General features: G+C 41.3%; 1 protein-coding gene across 3 annotated transcripts in view; it reads right to left on the minus strand.

Annotated features, from left to right (window-relative positions):
- The window catches only part of alpha-Man-IIa (alpha-mannosidase 2), a 71,658-nt gene continuing 50,585 nt past the window's right edge, over window positions 1-21,073 (minus strand). For all 3 annotated transcript variants that reach the window (XM_077627112.1, XM_077627110.1, XM_077627111.1), the window contains exons 11-24: window positions 19,850-20,035; window positions 19,045-19,159; window positions 17,625-17,698; window positions 15,715-15,877; window positions 13,518-13,648; window positions 13,226-13,322; window positions 10,760-10,885; window positions 10,207-10,318; window positions 9,948-10,084; window positions 9,212-9,353; window positions 7,508-7,641; window positions 6,057-6,277; window positions 3,558-3,672; window positions 1-1,645 (exon numbers count right to left, since the gene is read on the minus strand). In XM_077627112.1, the coding sequence (XP_077483238.1) occupies window positions 1,487-1,645; window positions 3,558-3,672; window positions 6,057-6,277; window positions 7,508-7,641; window positions 9,212-9,353; window positions 9,948-10,084; window positions 10,207-10,318; window positions 10,760-10,885; window positions 13,226-13,322; window positions 13,518-13,648; window positions 15,715-15,877; window positions 17,625-17,698; window positions 19,045-19,159; window positions 19,850-20,035 (1,912 nt within the window). In that variant the 3' untranslated portion in view covers window positions 1-1,486. The remainder of the gene's footprint in view (window positions 1,646-3,557; window positions 3,673-6,056; window positions 6,278-7,507; window positions 7,642-9,211; window positions 9,354-9,947; window positions 10,085-10,206; window positions 10,319-10,759; window positions 10,886-13,225; window positions 13,323-13,517; window positions 13,649-15,714; window positions 15,878-17,624; window positions 17,699-19,044; window positions 19,160-19,849; window positions 20,036-21,073) is intronic.

Genomic DNA, 21,073 nt, shown 5'->3' on the forward strand with positions numbered 1-21,073 from the left:
TAAGGATATCTAAGCGCTTTTATTTTTCTGCGGCTATAATGTTCTCACTTGCATTCTTCCACAACACGAGTTAATTCTTTAATAAATGTTATTTACAAAGCAAAAAAGCCCGTCATGTACTGGACACTGCTCTCTAAACAGTGCTATGGAATGGTTTGCATCACGGGTCACACAAACACAGTAGACTGCCTCTAATGACTCACCGGCAAAATACACAAGGGAACACACAAGTTTCTCCCTTCCTTCTAATCACAGAAAAAATATTAAAACATCCTAAGCTACACGCAGTGTACACTATTCACAGTTGCTCTGTTATCATATGTAAGTCACAGTTCTGCCTAAGTGGTACGCCACATTTGAAGGAGCAGCTGTCGATAACAGCTGCTATTGCTAACAAACCTTTTCAGGCTGCACACTATTAAACATAAACAGGCACAAAGCCTGTGGGCTTTGTTGGGCTGCGGGCCGTGCAGGAAGAGATGTCAGCACAGTAACCGATGTCTTCATTAAAAGTACTCCAGTGCCATAGAGTGTCCGCGGGCTAACAGTGCATTTCTAGTGCAAATCACACTTTAACCTTTCTGGTGACACTTTGCAAAATCAGTAAGGGAAGACGGGCAAAAGGCAAGCTCTTAATGCTTCCAGCTGCCTTTCAAGAATGAACTTGCACATTTACTCACTGCGCAAAACAGTTCTGCATCACTGGTACAGGTCTCAATTAGTCACCGTTTTTCTGTTTGAAAAATAAATGTATCTTTGTACACAGAGCTAAAGAAACTAACATTACTCTAGCCTCCCAGCCTGACTAAAATAGCCTCACCCTAATCATTTATATTTTGGCAGATGAAACAGCGACTCCTTCGAAAAGTTTTGCTTCACAACTCAATGGCTGACCTACAGAATGAAAAGCATCTGGAAACTCAAATGCCAGACGTGTCATGCTGCCAAATAATGGCCAACACAACACCTGAACAATGAAAACTGCATGACTGGACATTACATTACTACTATAATCTACTAAAATATTTTTTGGTTTGCTGCTCAAGCAGGCTGGGGCACCCTAACCCAGAAAGAGAAGAATGGAACTGGTAATGCATGGTAAACATGAAGTAGACAAGTAAAAAATAAATAAAACTTGGGGCAATGGTCACCACCAAATGAGAGCAAGAAAACGGCAGCATTCACTAAAAGTAGCAAGAGGCCCGACATTACAGAGCAGGCTGGGGAAGACTTGAGCATTAGGTGGCCAGGCATGGACCGAGTGCTCTCTGCTGTGTGTGCCACTGGTCTGGTGATGTGTAGCTGTCAGGCTTAACAGCAAGCACACGGTGGTGCCATGCCAGTCAGCGACTGGCACTTATCTGGCACACTACTTGACTGTGGCCGTTCTCCTCCCGGAGAAGTAAAAAATTCCTCTCCATTTTTTTCTTTCTTTTTGGCAAGCAGCAGATATGGAATGGGAATGGTTAACCAGAGAGGAATGCGTTCACCGCCGCTGAAGTTTGTACGCGGCTATCTCGGCTGGTGGAGGCAAGCTGAGGTGGGAGGTCTTGGTGGATGTTGACGAGATCGTACGGAGGAGTGATAACGTCGTCTCCTCCACGCTTGGTCCAAAGTAGTCGGGAAACATGTCAGCCAGTGTTGCCTGGAGTGCATGAAATAAGGCTCTGTCAGCACCACAGTTTAGAACAAAAAACATTATGACCTGTTCACTGCTGCAGCTGGAAAAGATTCTAGTGTAAGAAAGACATTATGACCTGTTTATAATTGCAGCCAGACAAGATGTCTTGCATAAGGAACAATCAAAAGAGTGAGTTAAGCAAAATACAAAGAAAAAGGAAAGCATCCTAGCTATTACAATTCAGATAGTCAAGCAACCTCACCTCTTAGTGATCAGCAATGTAATTGGATGTGCTTACACGGACTTGCACAAAGCAGATATTGCCAATCAGTCGAAGGGACACTAAGGACAAATTGAAAATTGGCCTCTACTGAAAGATTTTTCGGCATTGTAATGCTAAAGATGTTCTTCCACTGCAAAAAGAGCATTTATAAGCTGGAAAAGGCCAAAAAATGAAATAAATGTCACCACCACCACCAGCCAAACGTGCAAGTAAACTGTGGTGCATCAACATAGACTTTTGGGCGTGAATCCCAGAGGTTAAGCTACACTGCCACCCACATCAAAATGGTGACTACAGAGTCCTTTTAGGCGCAGACGTCGCAAGTTTGAATCAAATGGCATAGAAATTTTGGAAATTCAATTTTTTTAGCAACGAATGAGCTTTTTGCTGCTGAATAAACATCAACCTAGTCAGAAAGAGCCACGGAATCATTTTTACACAGAATAAAAATTGGACGGAGTTGTCCTCAGTGCCTTTCTAAGACACGTCTCGGACCAATAGGCACCGCCGACTGATGCCACACCACTCCTGCTGAGCATGTGGACATACAGTATGATTATATCAGGTGCGGAGGGAGATTAATGATTAAAATGATTTGTGGCTTTCCCTTCTGTGTCACTGTGGTTTGTGTTCCTACTTCTGTTTTGTAGTTCCTGCCAGTGCTCTTAAAGCGCCACAATGTGGTGACCTACACTCTTCCATGTGGCATGGTCTATGTAACGTCATTCAGTCTGGAGTCTGGACACCTAATCTCCAGCAAATGCTTTTCGTGTATAGAACAACTGCCAGTTAGAAACAATGTTTTCATTATTGTGGTGACGGCCAAGTGGTCTGAGGCATCAGCCAGTTAAGCTAGCACCTGGGTTCACACCAGCATGAGTTCGAATCCAGCTCAGGTGACTTTAGCGGCAGTTTCAGTGTCAATTTCACTGCGATTATAGGAGGTTGTTCGACTCAGTTTGCCATGAATGGGAGTGAAAATTATTTCATGCTCAAACTAAATTCAGTAGGCACTTTCAGCAGAAACAAACTTTGACTCGAGGAACCTCCTTTGATCCCCATGCGTCAGCAGACATTCTGGCTCATAATTGAGTCTGCTAATGACAACACACAGTGCTGCCAGAACCTAGCAAGAAGAAAATGCTGCTTATACTCCCTCTAACTAGTTCAGCATAGTGCTGCCTACACCTGTGAGGTGTAATGTGACTGGATCAGGTAAATTCTTCAGCAGCACAATAAAGTGCCTTGATGCACATGCGTTTCTGAATTCACGTGTTATCAGCAGCTTCTGCTCATTCATGATGTCCTTTGTACTTGAAACAATGCCGAAATAAATAAGCTGTAATTAAGTGTTCTAACAATGAACCCACATGTGTGGCCAGCAGGTAACACTGCATGGATAAACAATTCAAGAACATATTTGCATTCCTAGTTTTTAAGATGGCACCAGTAACGTCCACATTCGTACGAGGAGATACTACAGTCTCACAAGCAGCTCACTTTTTGCTCAGCTTGGCTCGTTCATCCACATGGACCAGTATATGCTCACCAACAGCATACACAGCCAGAATCCTATCGGATACTGTACACAGAGTACAACACTGCACCCAACGAACCTACAGTACCCAGTAACATATCAATGCAGTTACAAACCACGGAGTCAGTCTGCAGAGTGCAGCGCATGGCATACGACCGTAGCCGACAGTCATGGGGAAGGCGGTGCAGGAACATGGCTGTTGTGTTGCTAGGGCTCCAAGACGACTCTGGCCTAAGAATGGGCAGAGAAGGAACAACAAACAGAAGATGCACATGAGGAAAAATCTCGCAGCCTATGACAAACGCATGCAAAGGTGCAGAGGTGGTGTGAAAGTTGAAAGCTCTGTAAAAAAAAAAAAAGACCCCACACAAAAGCCGTTAGAACTTGAACCTCCCTGAAAATGTGGTCTGCTTGGTTTTTCATGCAGCAGGATGTGCATTCCACGTAACAGGGTGCATAACTTCTCAAAGTTACACTGGCTTTCTGCGTGCCTCAGGCCCAGGCTCTTTACAAAACATCAAGGGAGTTTGCAAACCTTTCACTGATTCCCCCCCAACTCTCACAAAAGGTAGCACTGAAATAATGCAATGTGGCGCTTTTGTTTTTGCTCCATGCAATGCAGCCACAAACTGACATTTTCATAAATATGAGTACAGAATGACACAGTTGCTTTTTTTTTTTTGCCAGCAGAGCAACCCTCATACATAACGAGATACTTGAAGATGTCAAACTAAAATTTGGAGGCAATAAATGCAGCATGAAGGAAGAGCAGCGCAGGCTAGACGATTGGGCTATGCAGTGTGGGTCATTATCAAATGCCAATACAAGAATTGCTCAGTACATTCCTAATTATAAGCCCTTAGTGCACTGCTTTCATTCGTCAATTTAAAAGTTAATAAATTGACAAATAACTTTTGCCCTGGGTAGGAGATGCACAAAAGATGAGAGGTGCCCAATTGAAAAAAAAAACAGACATCATATACCTCAAGCATCAGCTCCAGTTTTGTGGATGCTTTCATCTAGCTATTATATTATTTTTGATAATACTTAAATAAAATTACAATGGCAACAAAAATGTGGGACGGTGCCACTTAATGATGTTAACACTTTCGCATTTTCTACCTCATTAAGATCATTTCCAGTACTGCTCTCTGACAACTGTAAGGAATTAATACCTTCTTTTAATGTCAAGACTGAATGTCATGATAGCAAGATAAAGCAGATGAAGTCTGAATGAATCAATACGCTAATGACCCGACGATGAATAAGCATGCATAAGGACAAAGAAGCTTGAAGCAAAATAAAAATGCATCTGTTTTTTCTGCGCACCAAAATGGCTAGACAGACAATTCCAAGTTGCGAAGGAATCAAACAAGAATGTTTAGATTTCATATCGCAGTGAAAAAGAGCACTGTATGAAAAAAAAAAATCTGTCCACTAACAGCTGCGCTGCCTGAAACACACAACTGCATTGCGAAGACAACTTGGGCAAGATCATGAAATTACTTTTTTTCACAGAACGGAGCCATGGAACCGAGAAACACGGACAGAATGTAGCACAGTGAAGTAGAAAAGAGACCTGGCCTTGAGATAGGTGTCCTGCACAGAGCAATCAGAACATGCTGATTGCAAGGTGGTTGTTCACTGGTGTAATATGCTGTCGCGTTTCAGCTGCCTATGCGGTAATATAGCGACGATTCAACAAAAATTGACTCCCAATGCAGCACAAATCCCAGGAATGGGTCCTTGATGTGCTTTATGATGCATACTTCATGGTTTTTAATCTGAAATGCCTGACTCATTGGATTTTAAAGATAGTGTACAGGTGCAGACAGAAGTGAATGGAGCACATTGCTGCATTCCAACTCTACTCTAACGTTGTCTGTAGGGAAATGGGACTTATTGCATGCAAGGCACGACAGCACAGATGATAATAGTGCACCCCGATGCACCCCTGAATGTTTCTTTCTGCTGGATTTGGTACAAATGCAGCTAGAATGACAGTGCATGCTCAGTTTACTTCTAGGCTATAATAGAAGGTCAAAATAAAAGCCTTTTTGTCACTTGTCTACATCTACTGCTGCTCCTGGCACCCCTGCCCCTTTGGTATGAGAAAACATAAGTGGCAGAGGACATTTATGCAGGATAGCAGACATTAGCTGATCTTCTTTGGAACAGAGTAAAACAGCACACATAGAGACAGAGCAAATGACACTAATGGCGCTGCTGCTGTCGTCTAATCTATCTGGCTGTGTGCACCTTTTGTGCTGCTTGAAAAAAAGTAGTCAATAGGTCACGTCAAGCCACTACATGTAGCCTACATGACATGTCAGTTGGGGACATGCCACTGGTGCGTGCTATGTGTAATATGTAGCTGCAAAAGCAGCAGAGAAGCATATAAGCATGCCAATTAAAAACCTTTGCATTTGCAAGTCTCTAAGGTAAGCTCACAGCATGTCCTACAGACCTCTGACCTCCAAAACATGTCACTGCTTTGAGTACACAAGGGTAGGTTACAGCGAAGGGTAAATTTATGGCTAATCTACACCTGTACCAGAGCCTGCCCACTAGCTTGAAAAAGGAAAAAAAATTAGAAGAAAAAAGTGGGAACTTACTTGGTGCCTGCCGTGGCTGAGTGAGGCAGGGCCAGTGTACGTAGATTCATGAGGTGCAAATCACAGGGCAGGGGTCCCCCCAAGGGTGTGAACGAGCTCTTGAGGGGTGGGTCAGACATGCGCTGTGGCCGACTGTGGATCAACGTGAATAGTGGGTGCAGCAGGCTGAGGGACGCCTGGTGCGCTAGCAGGGATGGGTGGTTGATCAACGGTGTCTCTTTCTGTCCAAAGAAAGTGGGAGAGGAAACGCTGTTATCATCCTGCCTACAAAAAGAGGTGAAAGTAAGATGCACTGACACAATGTTAACAGAGTATCATATACAGCAAAGCAGTCTTGGCAAAAGCACAACTGCCACTATCAAGCATGCTGATGACCATGTAGCAATTATCCGGTAATCTCTGACACAAAGGCCTTTGCAAAGTACAAGAGCCAGACTATCTAGAAGTTACTGCAAGCAAACAGGTCAGCAAGAAGGTCAGTACAATAATCAAAAATATCATTCCATCACTGTAAAAAGATGGTTTGGTTTGGTTTATGGGTGTTTAACATCCCTCTCAATTAGGACATCGGACTGCAGGCACTGTAAATAGATGGCACTAAAAGTAAAGTGTGTTGCTGTAGTATGACTGCTACATGTTGTTAGAGAGTGCAGACAAATTAGGCAGACTACCTCATTCAGCTGCTGCACCTGCAATTTTTAATTCCTGCTACTTTCACCACAACAGAAGTACAGACAGCCCCTCTAGTCAGCAGGTGTAGATTATTTTTCTCTGGACACTCAATTTCTGATACATTTTCACACAGCCTACAGGTTTGAGTGAAAAAAAGATTAAATGTGCAAAAAGCAAAACTAGACATACTTTATTTGTAAAATGTTTGTAAACATCATCAGCTACTTCATTTTCGTCATGTTCGCACTGAGTTGTAGCATGCTACGTGGTGCTGACTGCAGCTTCTTGAAGGCTGCTCTTTCGGATTTCAAAGGTGCCAGGTGGCCACCTTCAGCTGAAACAGAGCTTGCTGCAGAGGTGCACCATTTCAGCAACATAGGTTCTCATTATGTACCTCTAGATAAAAAAAAACTGTTTTAAATTCTACTGCTTTTTGACACCTCTTATGGCTACATTATGTAGGTGTATTGCAGTTGGGGTAAATTAGGATGCCTTTTTTGCTTCTCAGAATAACTGCTTAATAAAAAATTTACAATAACAGTGGTTACACGCATCTGTACACTATGCAGTACATGTCTACCCCCTCAGGGTTCATAAACCGGCCAGCTCTATCGGTCATGCATGCTCATTGGGCACCTTGCACAGGCACCTTACATGGTGCCCAGAATATCGATAACTTCAGAAGTGCCCATGTCAAAGGAGTGCAAGAAAGCCGGAACCAGAAGGACTACTGCCCTACTGGCCATGCAAAGGCTACCCAGCAATGTAATAACACCAACCTGAGATTCTGCTGCGAACTTCTCTACCAGGATCCTGAACTGGCTTGGTGTCCTGAGGTTATCCAAGACCCCCTGCTGCAAGCCACGCTTGTCATCCTGGTTGAGTCGTCGATCCAAGAAAACATCCACCATTCCTGCGTGAGCAGAAACAAGCCACAAAGATTAGCAATGTGACATAAGGGCAATGAAGGATTAGCACTGTAAAAGAAGGCTGTCTGGTTGCAATTTAGACTTAAGTTACAAACGTGCTGCCACCTAAAATGAAGAAAAGAACACTTCGGCACCTCAAAAGAGCATCTTTGTCAACTTGAAACCAAGTTACAACGACAAACATTGATCCTGACTGCTGTTATTTACCATGGTTAAAAAGGGCACTGAAGACAAATTGAAGTTGGCCTGCATCGACATATTACTGCATTCTAATGAAAAAAAAAAAAAGCTATTTTTTCTGAAAAAGAAGCTTTTATAAGCAAGAAAAAAAAATGAAATACAGGGGTCACCGTCACCAGCCGATTTTGCAAGCGAGCTGTGTGTATGGACATAGTTTTATGGGCGCGCATCCCAGAACCTAGGTTACACCACCAATGACATCAAAATAATGATAACGGATTCTTTTTTGTGTAGACATCATGAGTTTGAAACAAGTGATGGTAGAAATTTTGAAGGAAATTTTTTTACCAATAAATGTGTCTTTTGCTTGGACAAAGATCCACATACACAGAAAGAGCCTTGGAATAAATTTTTACTCAAAAGAAAAATTGGATGGAGTTGCTGTCAGTGTCCCTTTAATGAAAAGGAACACCTTGGCATTTTAGCGCTTAGTTCGAACAAGCAATTAATTTATTTTCGTCAAAGCATCAATGAAATATTTTCCTGTTGTATCTGGAAACTATGAAAGGAGAACCTCCGGAAAATATCCGACATATCTACATACCACAATGCACAAGGAGTCAATAGTCAGATGGTGATAAGATAATTAGCTGAAATCTTGAAAATCTCAGTACTGATAAAAGGTCAATGTCAAAATATTACAATCTTATCACAGCTAAATTATTAGAAATTTGCTTCCACCACTGTATGCTCTACAGTTTCAGCTGCACCCCAAATGGTTTCACGCGCTTTGAAAATCAAAGTTTCTTCCCGTAAATTGTTTTGTATTTTAAAAAATTTAGGGAAAAATACTTTTCACATAAATTTGGCAAACATCCTGCTGCCGCAGATATTGCAAATGCATATAATAGTAATAATATCAGTCCATGAGAATGAAAAGAAACCGAATGAAATATAATAGCTTTTGACAACAGAAATATCAAGTTTAAGTCTTTTGCCCAATTTACTGGCCTTAATTACCTATGTTCCAGAAGTTAATGAGATATACAATATACATGCAATCGAACGCAAACGAAATGCACTAATGTGGCTTCTGTATGCATGCAATGTTTACAATCTAGAATCAGGCTTCGTGGGCAGGCAGGCAGCAATGTTTCAAAAACAGCTGAAATCTGCTCTACATTAAAGAAGAGGATATGAAATTCCTGTGCCTGCAGGGATACTGATTAATCATTAGTGTACCTTTGAAAAGACAGCTGCTTCTGAAACAAGCAGGAGCAATCTACTTAGTTAGTAACTTCATGATCCAAACTACTAAAATGCAACAGCTATGCTGACTAAGAAACACTCTGCATTGTCTACAGTGTGCCTTACCAGTGTACAGGCTGGTGGTGCCAAGTGGTTGACCAGACAGGACTGAGAGCCTCGTGTTGTTGTCTTGAATGAACATCATGCTGGGCATCGGATAGACGTTGCCTTGCAATGTTAACTTCGCCAAGGTGTGCCTCTTTGTCATCTAGACAAAATAAAAGAAGAGCTTATGCTTCTGCTGTATATGCAAAATACAAACAAGCAAAATCAAACGAAAAAGGGAAAGAGCATCAGTTCTGTTTAGGAAAAGTGGAGACATAGTGCTATGAAACAAGCAGCACACTAGTGATCAAGAACACTTGCACCTACCAATCAGTAACAGTGTCCATATTAAATGAAAAGCACCTTAGGCTTTTAAGGTAAATGGCAGGTGTCCAGTGCAGCCTCAATAGCGTTCCCACTATAGTTGTGGGACGTGACGCCGCACTCGTATGTGCCCTTCCCATTATAAGTTCCATTCCTTCAACTATGTACCAACTGTAGCCCAAATATCAGAAAATCAACTGGAACAAGTAAAGGAACAGATACACAAAACATGTGCATACCAGGAAACAGAAAATGCAATGTCTTCAAAGTAAACATCCCAACTGTAATAAACGCTCAAATTCATTAGCAGTATCAGTTCACTTTTCGGCTACTGATGCTTTCAGCACCACTCAAGAGCTGGCACATAAATCATCTGGACGAGCACATAAGGGTCTGAATGGCACATCAACGATGCTCAAAATGAAACACAAACCAGCAGTCCGTTGACATCTGTGTAGAATTCAGGCCCCACATTGTGGACACTCGTCTTGAAACGCATGACCAGTTCTTCATTAACAGATTTTGTTATGTCCACTATATTTTGGATGTCCAAGCCAACTCCATCAATGCCTACAAAAGAAAATGAAGCAAACAAAAAGGTTTAAACAAAACATTGTGGCTTCATAATTTCCTCCAATGGAATATTTACACTGCTATCACTTAGGTACGTGGATAAAAGCTTGTAGACAGACCTGGAGAGTTCTTGATCCTCACAGAGAAGTCAACGCATGGCAGGAACACCATGACCTCAGTGTAAAGCACACCCTCAGTGACCCGTATGTAGGGTGGGTCATAAACCAGATCCTGAAAATAAGGAGGAGACACATAAGCTAATATCCTTAACAAGACTTATCAAAGCAACAAAAAGTTGGTCCTCTTGCAGTTAACTATAATTTCTTCATCATCAGGAGGTGCTTCTCGCTTTTTTTTCCACAAAGAAACAGAGAATAAATTTGTTTCTAGCGCCACAACACTTGAATTCACGATCCTGATCAAATGCGTCGATGTAAAGAGTTAGGCCACGAAAACATCAATAAAGAAGGTAGAATGACAAGCAGTGAAGTCGACATGAAGCCCAAAATAACCGGCACATGTTGGTTTATAAATTAGAATACAAGTCAGATCACTCTTGACCACGGTATATTCTATTGTACTGCAGTTTTTATCTATAGCCATGCCTCAAAATAACTGTTATGAAAGAAAATAAATGTAAAAAAAAAACAGGAGGAAAAAGTGCATAAGTACCTTGGCCTTCTCATCGGGAAGAAATAGGTAGGCTCCACTGCGATCCTTGTTCTTAGGACGAGTGCCATATTTCACGAAACCAGATTCAATGTCTAAACTGATGTTTTGATCCTTCACTAGTAAATGCTGGAAAAAAAAAAAAAAATTGTTTTCCGTGTTCAAAGTCCAATATATTAGGTTGATTGACTATGCAGCAGTCACAATCCCCTTTTATTACCAAAAACAATAAGGCATTTCCCTGTGCTAAAAGTGCTCAGTTAATAATACGTCTAGCAAGAGGAATTATACATGAGAATATTCATGGTTGTATAAAAAACAACCACTGCTCCTATTTAGTTGTCTTATAACATAGACTAACTGAAACAAACGTGAGAATTACAATTGGTAACAGCACAAACAAACCAACAGTAGATACAGTGCTTGCACGACACTAGATAACAATCCTTGCTAAAAACAGAACAAAAGTGATTATCAGTATGGGTGTGCGAATGTCAAATTTTTAGTTATGAGGAAAATATGAGCAATGAAGATTGGTGGCAAATTGGATATTTCCAACTAGTATAAGGATAGTTTAAATAAAAAAAAAAGATTTTTCCCAAAACAAGTATAAAGAAGCATCTATATAGTAAGCACATTATATTTTGCTCATTAACAAAACAATTTAATGTACCTAGGACGGCCTACCAGGGATTAGAGGAGCAATGAAAGCAACTCCATCCAATTTTTGTCCTTAGTTAAATATTTATTCTATGAACCTTTTCGGGCATGCCGATGCTTGTCCGGAAGCAAAAAACGAATTTACAGCTGTGAAAATTGCATTAAAAATTTTCCACCCACTCTAATGACACTAACTACATTTGCATCAAAAAGAACTCAAAGATGACCGTTTTAAGAGAACGGTGGTGTTTCCTAGCCTCTGGGATTTGACCACAAAAAATAGTGTCGACACACCGCAACTCACTTGCAAAATAAGCCAGCGACGGCGATACCTGCATTTCATTTTTTGGCCTTTTCTAGCTTACAAAAATTCCATTTTCAGTTGAAGTAGCACCTCTGTTAGAATGCGGCTAGATATCGATACAGGACAACTTCAATTAGCCCTCAATATACTTTTAAATAAAGTAGGGGAATGGGAGGCGATGCAGTAGTAATTGTAATGAACTATTTTGTCAACTAATAAACTTCTCAACAATTCTTTGAGTAAAATAATTGTGCTCAGTGAAAAAATTATGGCGCGCCAGTTTGATTTAATGCTTGCATGGAAAAGCAGCTTACTGAATGTTGCCATGAAGCACTGTAAGGTGGCCATATCTCTTTACACTGGTGGAGTGACATGAAAGGTTGCTATTGGTGGGTCACGGCACAGCGCATTGCTGGCAAAATGCAACATGAGAACTCACTAAAAAGATTAACCAGAAATTGGATCAACCCTTTCACACTCCCTCGACACACGTAAAGAGAGAGCACTGGGTGAGGAATACCCTAGCATATGCGATGTTGTGAGCAAGACATAGCCAGCTCAGCCCTCACACAATAGTATTTGTCACACTGCAAGCCCCGCGATGAGCCCAGATGTGACTGCAGATCGAAGGCATGAAAACGAAACTACATCACAAAAGAGAGCACACAGAACACACTGCCAGTAGGCACGTTCCGAGGCTTTTGTTCCTGTCGTCCACTTTTTCTTGTGCCCTGTAGCTCAAAACATGTGGTCTGTAGATTCTGACTGATGAAAATTCTGCAGTAGTATTAAAGTAGCCACTTCACCGCAGTTTTGCTAGCACCGCTACCCTCTACACGCCAGTTTCTGTGACCATGGCAATCGAATATGATAACAGCGCTGATTCTAAGAGGCAAAATTAAGTTAAGTGATGTGACAAGAGTGAGCTGCTATAACTAGTTAGCGCTGTTTGAAAATGCTGCGATTTTCAGTCGAAAGTTCAGATGAACTTGCTTCTGAATGTTTAGGAGGCTCAAATAATTTTAATAGCAGAAGTGTGGTGCAAATCGAATTGAATAACAGATAATTTTTGTAAATTCTAATAATCGCATTCCCCAGGAACTTATTAGGCCTTAAAAACGATTTAAGCCAGTGACAAGATGACTAAAGTTAGTTCATTTCCTGAGTGGTCACAAGTGCCAAACAAAAGTTGCTGTGCTCAGCAAGTGTGCATAAATGTCAGTGTTCCACCTGTTTAGTTTGTAAGACAAATATATGGCTGGAGGTGCCCAGCTGACATAATTTTGAACTTAAGGACAGCGTACACCTGTTAGTTATTGCACAATAGTTTAAAGAGCTAAGAAAAATAAAGAAACTAATATTTTCACATTCCACAAATGTTTGCGCTGTGTCTGTAAAAGTGCCCTTGAAGATCAAAGCAAAGATACCAGGCAATTATTACCTAAGGTGCCATATTTTAACATGAAAAATGAAAAGCACGGCTGTGCAGTAAGAGAGTTAGTCACCTTCAGCATTCCCGTAGTGGGTGAAAATGTAGCAGCCAGGTATGGTGTTTGTATCCGAAAATCTTCTCTTGAATCAGAGCGTGATATAGGAAAATACCTAGAGGAGACAAAAGGCAGCAGGTACAGTTCACATGAGTGCAACAAATAAAACTCATCAATTATAAAATCATAAAAGAAAATAAAACTTCAAATCATGACCTCGCAGAATCAGGGATATGATGCAGCGCAAAAATGACCAATTCTAGATGAAAGTCTAGATAAAAATACAAACGAGAAAATCAGTGTCACTCACAGTGTGTCGGGAGATGAGACGGAATTGTATAGCGTGACAGAAGCACGGAACACCATGCCACTGATTCCTTCAATGTGCTCCACTCGGTATGTGGCCAGGCCAAGAGGTGGAACATCAACCATGAATGACAGCTGGAAACAAACAACCATGCTTGACGTTTCATTGTTTACAGTGCCAGCAAAGAGGATTATCACAACAGCAAAGCGGCCACTACAAAGATGAAATCACTGTATCTAACAAAGGAAGAAGTGTCAGAAAAGTACAATATGTAGTTGTGTCAGAAAAGTACAATCTGTAGCAACAAGCCTTTTTACATCTTGTGTTATTACTTGTGAGAACTAGAACAGCACTTCACCCACTCAAGAACATCAGAGGGCTGAGACTTGAGTACAGCAATGAGCGTGTGTTAACAGGAGTTAACACGACAAAACAACTCGCTGCAAAGTCTAGTCAAATTAAGCTACATAACCATGCAATCTCAGCTGCACAATGCCCATCCAGAACTTCAGTACATAACATGGCATTTCAACAAATAAAATGGTTTGCCTTTATTTCTGACATCTTCGCAGAATATGCTTTCATCTCTTTGTGTGCACCATTGCAATCGGAATCAGAGACCAAGTATGCATCCATCAAGTAGAAAGACAATAGAGAGAAAGTGCTTTAAAAAGGCAGGGGATATGTTTGCAAGCACATTATGATGTAGATAAAAAAAAATAAGTTGAGCCACACTAGAAAAATTTGCGGCATTCATTGCCCGAAGCATTTTTTTATATCATCGCATTGTGCTGCGCGAACACATTTACTGGCAAGAAACCCTGTCATACTATTAATGAGTTTAAAAAATCATGATTCATTTACTTTTAACCAGTGCTCTCTAACACTGAAAGATTCCAGAAATAGCTCATGGACAACTATTATTGCAAGTGAGATAGAGGACTTCTTACTTGTTAGTTTGCTTTGAAATATATAGTATGAACAGTGATGGGGAGTATGCTTCCTACAGTCTATTAGATGTGCACAAGACAACAAAAAAAAATCTTTTTCCATTTCCTATAACAAAGATAAAAACATACGAGAAGATTAAGTCATTAAGTCAAACTTCTCTTAATATGAACTCAAGCACTGATCAGTTTCAAGTCATGCTTTGCTCCGGGGGTTTGAGATGACATGAAAAAGCAATTTTTGAAATGTTAAAATTTAGTACCTCACCGTGTTCGCAAAACACACTTTTTTGTCAGAAAAAAACTGTTGCGGATTTGGGAGGTCTGTTAAGCAGGTTTACACTGTCAATTAAAATTTTCCCAAATTCTGATAACCAGTGCAGGGGTACACTTAGTACGCATGTTTATTTATCATGCAAATAAACACAGTGGTAAGTGCACCAAACAAACAGCTTCAAAGTTATCACACATATTTTTGGACTATATAACAACCAGACACAGACTTACTTCAGCGAAACAGAAACAATGACATTATGTGAGCAAGTCTAAATGCATGAAAAACAATTTTCACAGTGGTAAACAGAGCCACAGCTTTTCTCTCTAGATGTTGCCGCTCTCTGTGATATAGCAGTACCCTTCATCGTGGGAAATGGGCATACCACTGTCCCGGTAGAAGTAAATACTAGTGGGTTGGAGGCATATCTTTAGCAGCCAAATAAAGGGTTTAACTTATTGGCAATCATGATTTACTGCAGACAAAAATTATTTCATGCCACAAAATGCTACCTGTTACGTGAAAATGATGCTCAAATGTTTATACTATCTAATGTTCAAGAGCTCTAAAGAATGCCATAGAGACAGGAACCACACATTATGGAACATTTATGGTACTACATTTCACTGATCCTGAAGATATCGACAACATGCACATAATGTTTCAGTTTGGCACACCATACTAGCACCAAAAAAAAAAGTCTTACAGAAAAAACAAAAAACAAAAACAAAATCAACTCCAAAACAAGTTCAAAGTGGTGCAGAACCTGAGTACTGTTCATCTATTTAGGACCACAGAAGTTAAATATGGCCACATGGAGGCTCCAAACATTGTGCAGCTAATAAAAATTATGGGTAGAGAACGTAACGCTAGCAACTTCAGTCACATCACAAAAGCATGATTTCACAACACCAAAGTTGAAACTCATGGCTCATAAGCACATCAACAGCTGAAAATGCGCCAAAAGCTTTCAACTCACCTCAAATGTGCCCCTAATGAGCTCTTCCCTTTCCCAAACGGGAGACAGCTGGCTGGGCACGACACTTCCGTTGGAGTCAATCACCACGATGGATGCAGTGGACACTTGAAGATTCACAATCTCATTCCTTGGCACGGTCAGAGAGTTGTAGAATACGACGTACCTGCATTGCATGCAGCAAGCAGAGATAATGGATGGTTAGGCACACACTTTCATCCTTCACTGGCTTTGGCATTTGCACAGATAGCAGACTGTCATGTTGCTACACTGTCTTCCTGGATGAGCAAAGCTTTGACATTAAACAAACTGAAAACTGCAGACTACTATTTAATAAACAGAAATGTGCTATCAACAACAACAAGAACAAATAGATAAGTCACACTACCAGTTCTACCATAATACAGTCACATCAAACTTCTCCAGTAGACCAGTGTGAATAGTGGTTTTTTGGTTTGAAGCTAATTCAGTAGAATCTAACTGATATGAACACAGCTGATAAGAATTGCTGGATAATATGAATTTGTTAAATTCCCCGGCCATACTGCATTGCGTACAATGGACAGAATTTCAGAAGTTCCAAACACCCTCCAAACAGCTGTAAATAAATCCCTTCAGCTGTAAACAGACCGGCATGAATGCATTTCCCGCGGTTATGCATATGGATCATTAGTTTTGCGTGATACAAGTATTTTTTGCGACTCCGTAATATTCGTATCATTGAGATTCTACTGCAGTAATTTTCTTTGAATAATTTCAAATACTTCTGGCATATAAAAAGATAATAAATGGAAAATTGAGATTTTCAAAATCATGTGTTCTTTTTAACACACAAGGTCATTACATGAAAAAAAGAGAGAGTGCATCGAAGCTTTGCTACACTCATTGAAGCTGTGACGCCTTTCTGCAAAAATGGCCATCGGAAATTGTCAGAGAGTTCATCTACATGTGGACCTGACATTAATTGTGGGGTGTGAGACCTATTTGTGGGCCTCCAACTGTGCGTCGTTGCGCAGCTGTTGCTTTTAAGCGGAAACTCCATAGACACCTGCTAAGCTTACACACCGCTTGCCTGCATGCCCAGCACCACATAGCGTCGGGCATCAGAAATGGGCATCCACCTCCACGTGCCTCATGCTAGCTCCCTCTTGTGCTCCCACCATCGCACTTGATGAGCGAATTTTATGTGGACAATTTCAAGCGCATGTGCCGGTTCCTGCGGGTAACATGGGCACAGACACCTGACAGGTACAGATCTGGGCACCACACTTGCGCCTGCTCACGTCTGATGCTGCACGCATGTGCACACTGGCTCCGGCATGTGCGCGGGTGTGTAGACATGAGACACGTACGCCTAGAAAGTGTCCAGAGAGTTGGGGCTTTGACTACACACATGCTGCAGTACCATCCCAGAAGAGCTATGCAGAACCAAAGCCCCACGAAGCAAGTGTTCCAGAAAAATTATTTGCTCGAGACAAACACTTAGAGATTTCGGATGCCAAACTCTCTCATTGAATCGAATACCAAATACTTTCCATTTGACCAAATATTTGAAATTATTGAAAATTCAAAAAAGCCTATTCTTTAGCACAGAAGAGAGCTTTCATGAATCATGATCTTTCGAGACTGCAAAAGTAAGTAAAACCACTTGCAAATACTGCAGACAGGTGAGACAACCACATATCAACACTGACTGAAAATTTCAAATCCAATCGGATGAAGTCCGCAAATCAAATGGCCAGCCATATCAAAGCTGACACAAAGAAGGAATTCTTCAGTTTAAGGTATAGTAACAGCATCACACCATGGACACGCTTGGTTTCATGTATGTGAACGAGTTGCACACACATGTGCATGCAAAAATGTGCACAAATACTACATACTGTTATACGCACATCAGATTCTTACTTTACCTGATCCTTCCTTCTCTAGTAAACGTGAGGGGCTGCTTGTGAGGGATCCCATCATATGTTTCCTGAGTGTTATCCTAGAACAAAGCACAGTGCATGGTGTACAGCACAGACATGCTTGAGAACTATAGTCTCAAGCTCTTGCCCAAAAATGGTCCTCTAGCCATGACTTCCACAAATTTTGTACCATTTAAGAAGAATGAGTAAAGTTCAAGTGCCCTATAAAAGCAAGATTTTCACTCAGCAATACAAATTTCTTTTGTGCAAGTTTGCAAGGCCTAAATTTGTGAGACATCTTACTTCAAAAAAGTGCATTCTTACACAAAACAAAAAAGAAACTGAAAGGGCTTTAAAATAACTGTAATCGAGCCCGATTATAACGAACATGACCGTCATATGGCATTCATTCATTATATTCGATGTTCACAGTAAATGGACTAGTCATAATATAGATGAAAACCGAAAGGCACACTGTCTTGGTGCATTGTTCACGCAGTATGTGGAGTCGCAATCAAGCTGGCCAAATTTTGATGCCAGTTGACATGTCATCGTGCATCGTGATCAACGAAGTGATCCGCACCGTTTAGGCACAGCAGGAGCAGTGGCAGTGGAAGCTGGTTTTTGTGCACAGAAAACATTCCGTACTGTCCAAGATTTAGTCTAAGCTAAAGTCAATTTTTCAGGCAAATAAAGAGCAGAGGCATCTGGTGAACTTAGCATGGGCGCAGTGCAAGAGAAAAGGCCTTTTTGGGAAGCTCTCATAGAGCACTGGTTCCGTGAGGCGAGACTGCCTGCCTGCTCTTGGCCGGAAAACATACAAGCATGCGGATCTGACGAAGTAGGTGCTCGAGCCGTTCTAGGTTCTAACGCTTAATCTCGTTCCTAAGGAATCATTGATAAGTGCACATGATGCAACCGATAACAGGTGCAACTGATGGACGTGCTCCATGTGCAGGATGAGATAGCATCTCTTCCCATAGTTCTGTTGAGGAGCTATAAGATTTCTCTTTTCATGACCCACTGTAAAAAGATTCGTGGGTTCCTGCGTTTGCAGGGGAAGACAGGTAGTAAAACCTCATTCGTGCATTTCTAAAAAGCTGTGGAAAAACATACTATCTGAGAAAATGTATGATCCAAATTGCCTAATTTTGAAAAATGTAACTTGACAATTTTACTTCATAAAAATTCGATTAACATTTCTAGTGCGTGCAGAATTCAGTTCGCATTTGCGCTGTCGTAAGTGCAGAAGGAACTTCGCAACGCATCCAGCTTGTCGACAGCAATGGCGAATGTAACCAAACTCTCTTCCGCGTCATTTTCTGATGCTTTGCCCCTTCATCTAAGATAACTTTCCATAAATTTGGACACTAAAATAACTGATACATGTGGCAGCTAATTGATAAAGGCGCAAGGCTCAGCTTACCATCTGAAGAACGAAGAGGTCGTCTTCAACACCACCATAGGAAGGCACATTGAGAAGCATGTACAGAGCCCCCTTGGTGATAATCTCTCTTAGATGCTGCAAGGATTTGAATAACCTAAAAAAAAATGAAAGGATGACATTCAGAATTAAACAAAAATGTGTCAAGTAAACGTGAAACATGTGGAAAGTTTTCTGGAAGCTTTTGGATATGACTTTTGGGAAAAGAAATTCTAAAACGTTAGGCATCACACAATGCATGCTAATTTCCACAAACCTTTTGTGTTGTACAGAAGGATCGTTAAATGATTGTTTTCTACTGAGAGATTAATGATTAGAATGATTTTTTGTACAACATATGGATGAAATAGACATCTCGGAAGTTCCCATGCTATTTGGCTTGGAAAGTATTTTCCAAACACTCAGACACAAATTGGCTGACTGGTGAGGGTTTAATGTCCCAAAGCGACCCAGGCTATGAGGGACGCCGTAGTGAAAGACTCCGGAAATGTCGACCATCTAGGGTTCTTTAACTTGCACCAACGTTGCACAGCACATGAGCCTCCAGAATTTTGCCTCCATCAAAATTTGACCGCCGCGGCCGGGATCGGGTCAGCAGCAGAGCACCATAACCTCTGAGCCACCCTGGCAGCTTACTTAGACACAAATTAAGACATGCTCTCGTGACAAGACGAATGAATTGACTGAACGATTATTAAGCAAGAAATATTGCTAATTCACTAATCAGTCAAGTGATCAACATAAAATTGACTAATAGTAAGCTAAATAGCCACCGTGCAAGCCTCACCTGACTCCATAATCAACAACCACGACGTTCTTGGCCGTGCCAGTGATGCCATCATGGTGCTGGAAGAGCCCCAGGTTCCGCCGGGCATAGACTAGGCCGTTTATCATGCTGTTGGCCAGTGGTAGGAAGTCATTGCCAATGTAACCCATGCGCGCCCACACGAGAGAGAACAGGATCTCAGCCCCCCTGCACAAACAAAAGGTCAAGAATGAGCTGAAGCAACTAGCATGAATAAGAAGGGCACAAATATAGTCAATCCCGGCCATATCGAACCTGAAGGAGATTGCGAGTTTGAACGATAATTTGATACATAAAAAAATGGCCAAAGTTAAGCTTATTGGTAACACTGAAGCAAGAATACAGTGCACCCACAATAGCGGTGCGCTTTCTCCAGCAATGTGCCACTCATGGGCTTACTGGTAGTGCACCGTTCTCTCAGCATCGCTAGGAGTAGCTTGCTTCACATTGAAGCCACAGTGGGCAGTGCTTTGGAATTAGCCTCCACCTGCCATGACAGGTCTAATCCTTTTACCAGTATACTATAAACAGAATAATCTAATTAAAATTAAGGTAAGGTGGAGTTGGTTTTTACAATGTCTTTGGCAGTTAAGCATGCCAGGCGAGGGCCGCCGCTATAGGCTTTGTATTTAGGTTGTCTTCGTCTTTACTGCATGGCTTCCCTGCACGACAGTGGTGTCGCGTGAAAAAATATGAGCACAAGAATGATGGCACACCTCAAGTTCACCTCACATGGTTTTACAAAGCTAGCAACGCATGTAGTCCACCTGGTTCTGCACAGGACAAGTGATCGCAGAAGCACCGTTAGAAGTTCCACTTGCAGGTGCTGGCATGCCGTTCAATATGCCGAATGTTCCGTTTAACGGGAGTTCGATTAGATAAACACGAACACTAGTGCATGGAATTTTCAAGGGGATGTTATGATTGTTCGATATAAACAATAATTCTATATATCCGGGACTGGCTGTACTGAGTTACTGCAGCTGAAATGAACTAATGAGATAATGAACCTTTGGAAAAGATTGGCTGAACAAGCATACTTCTACATCTGACAAAAAAAATATATGCTGATGAAGACACAAGGGAAATCAACTGTATGTTAATACTAGCATGAAGTTATTGTACAGGCGGTAATTAGATTAGACATTTCTTTAATAATCGATGGCTAGATCGAAAGCACTTTCTGCTAAAGGTTCACCGCGGAGT

The sequence above is a fragment of the Amblyomma americanum genome, chromosome 6 (assembly GCF_052857255.1).
Source record: "Amblyomma americanum isolate KBUSLIRL-KWMA chromosome 6, ASM5285725v1, whole genome shotgun sequence".
In the NCBI taxonomy this organism is placed as follows: Eukaryota; Metazoa; Arthropoda; class Arachnida; order Ixodida; family Ixodidae; genus Amblyomma; species Amblyomma americanum.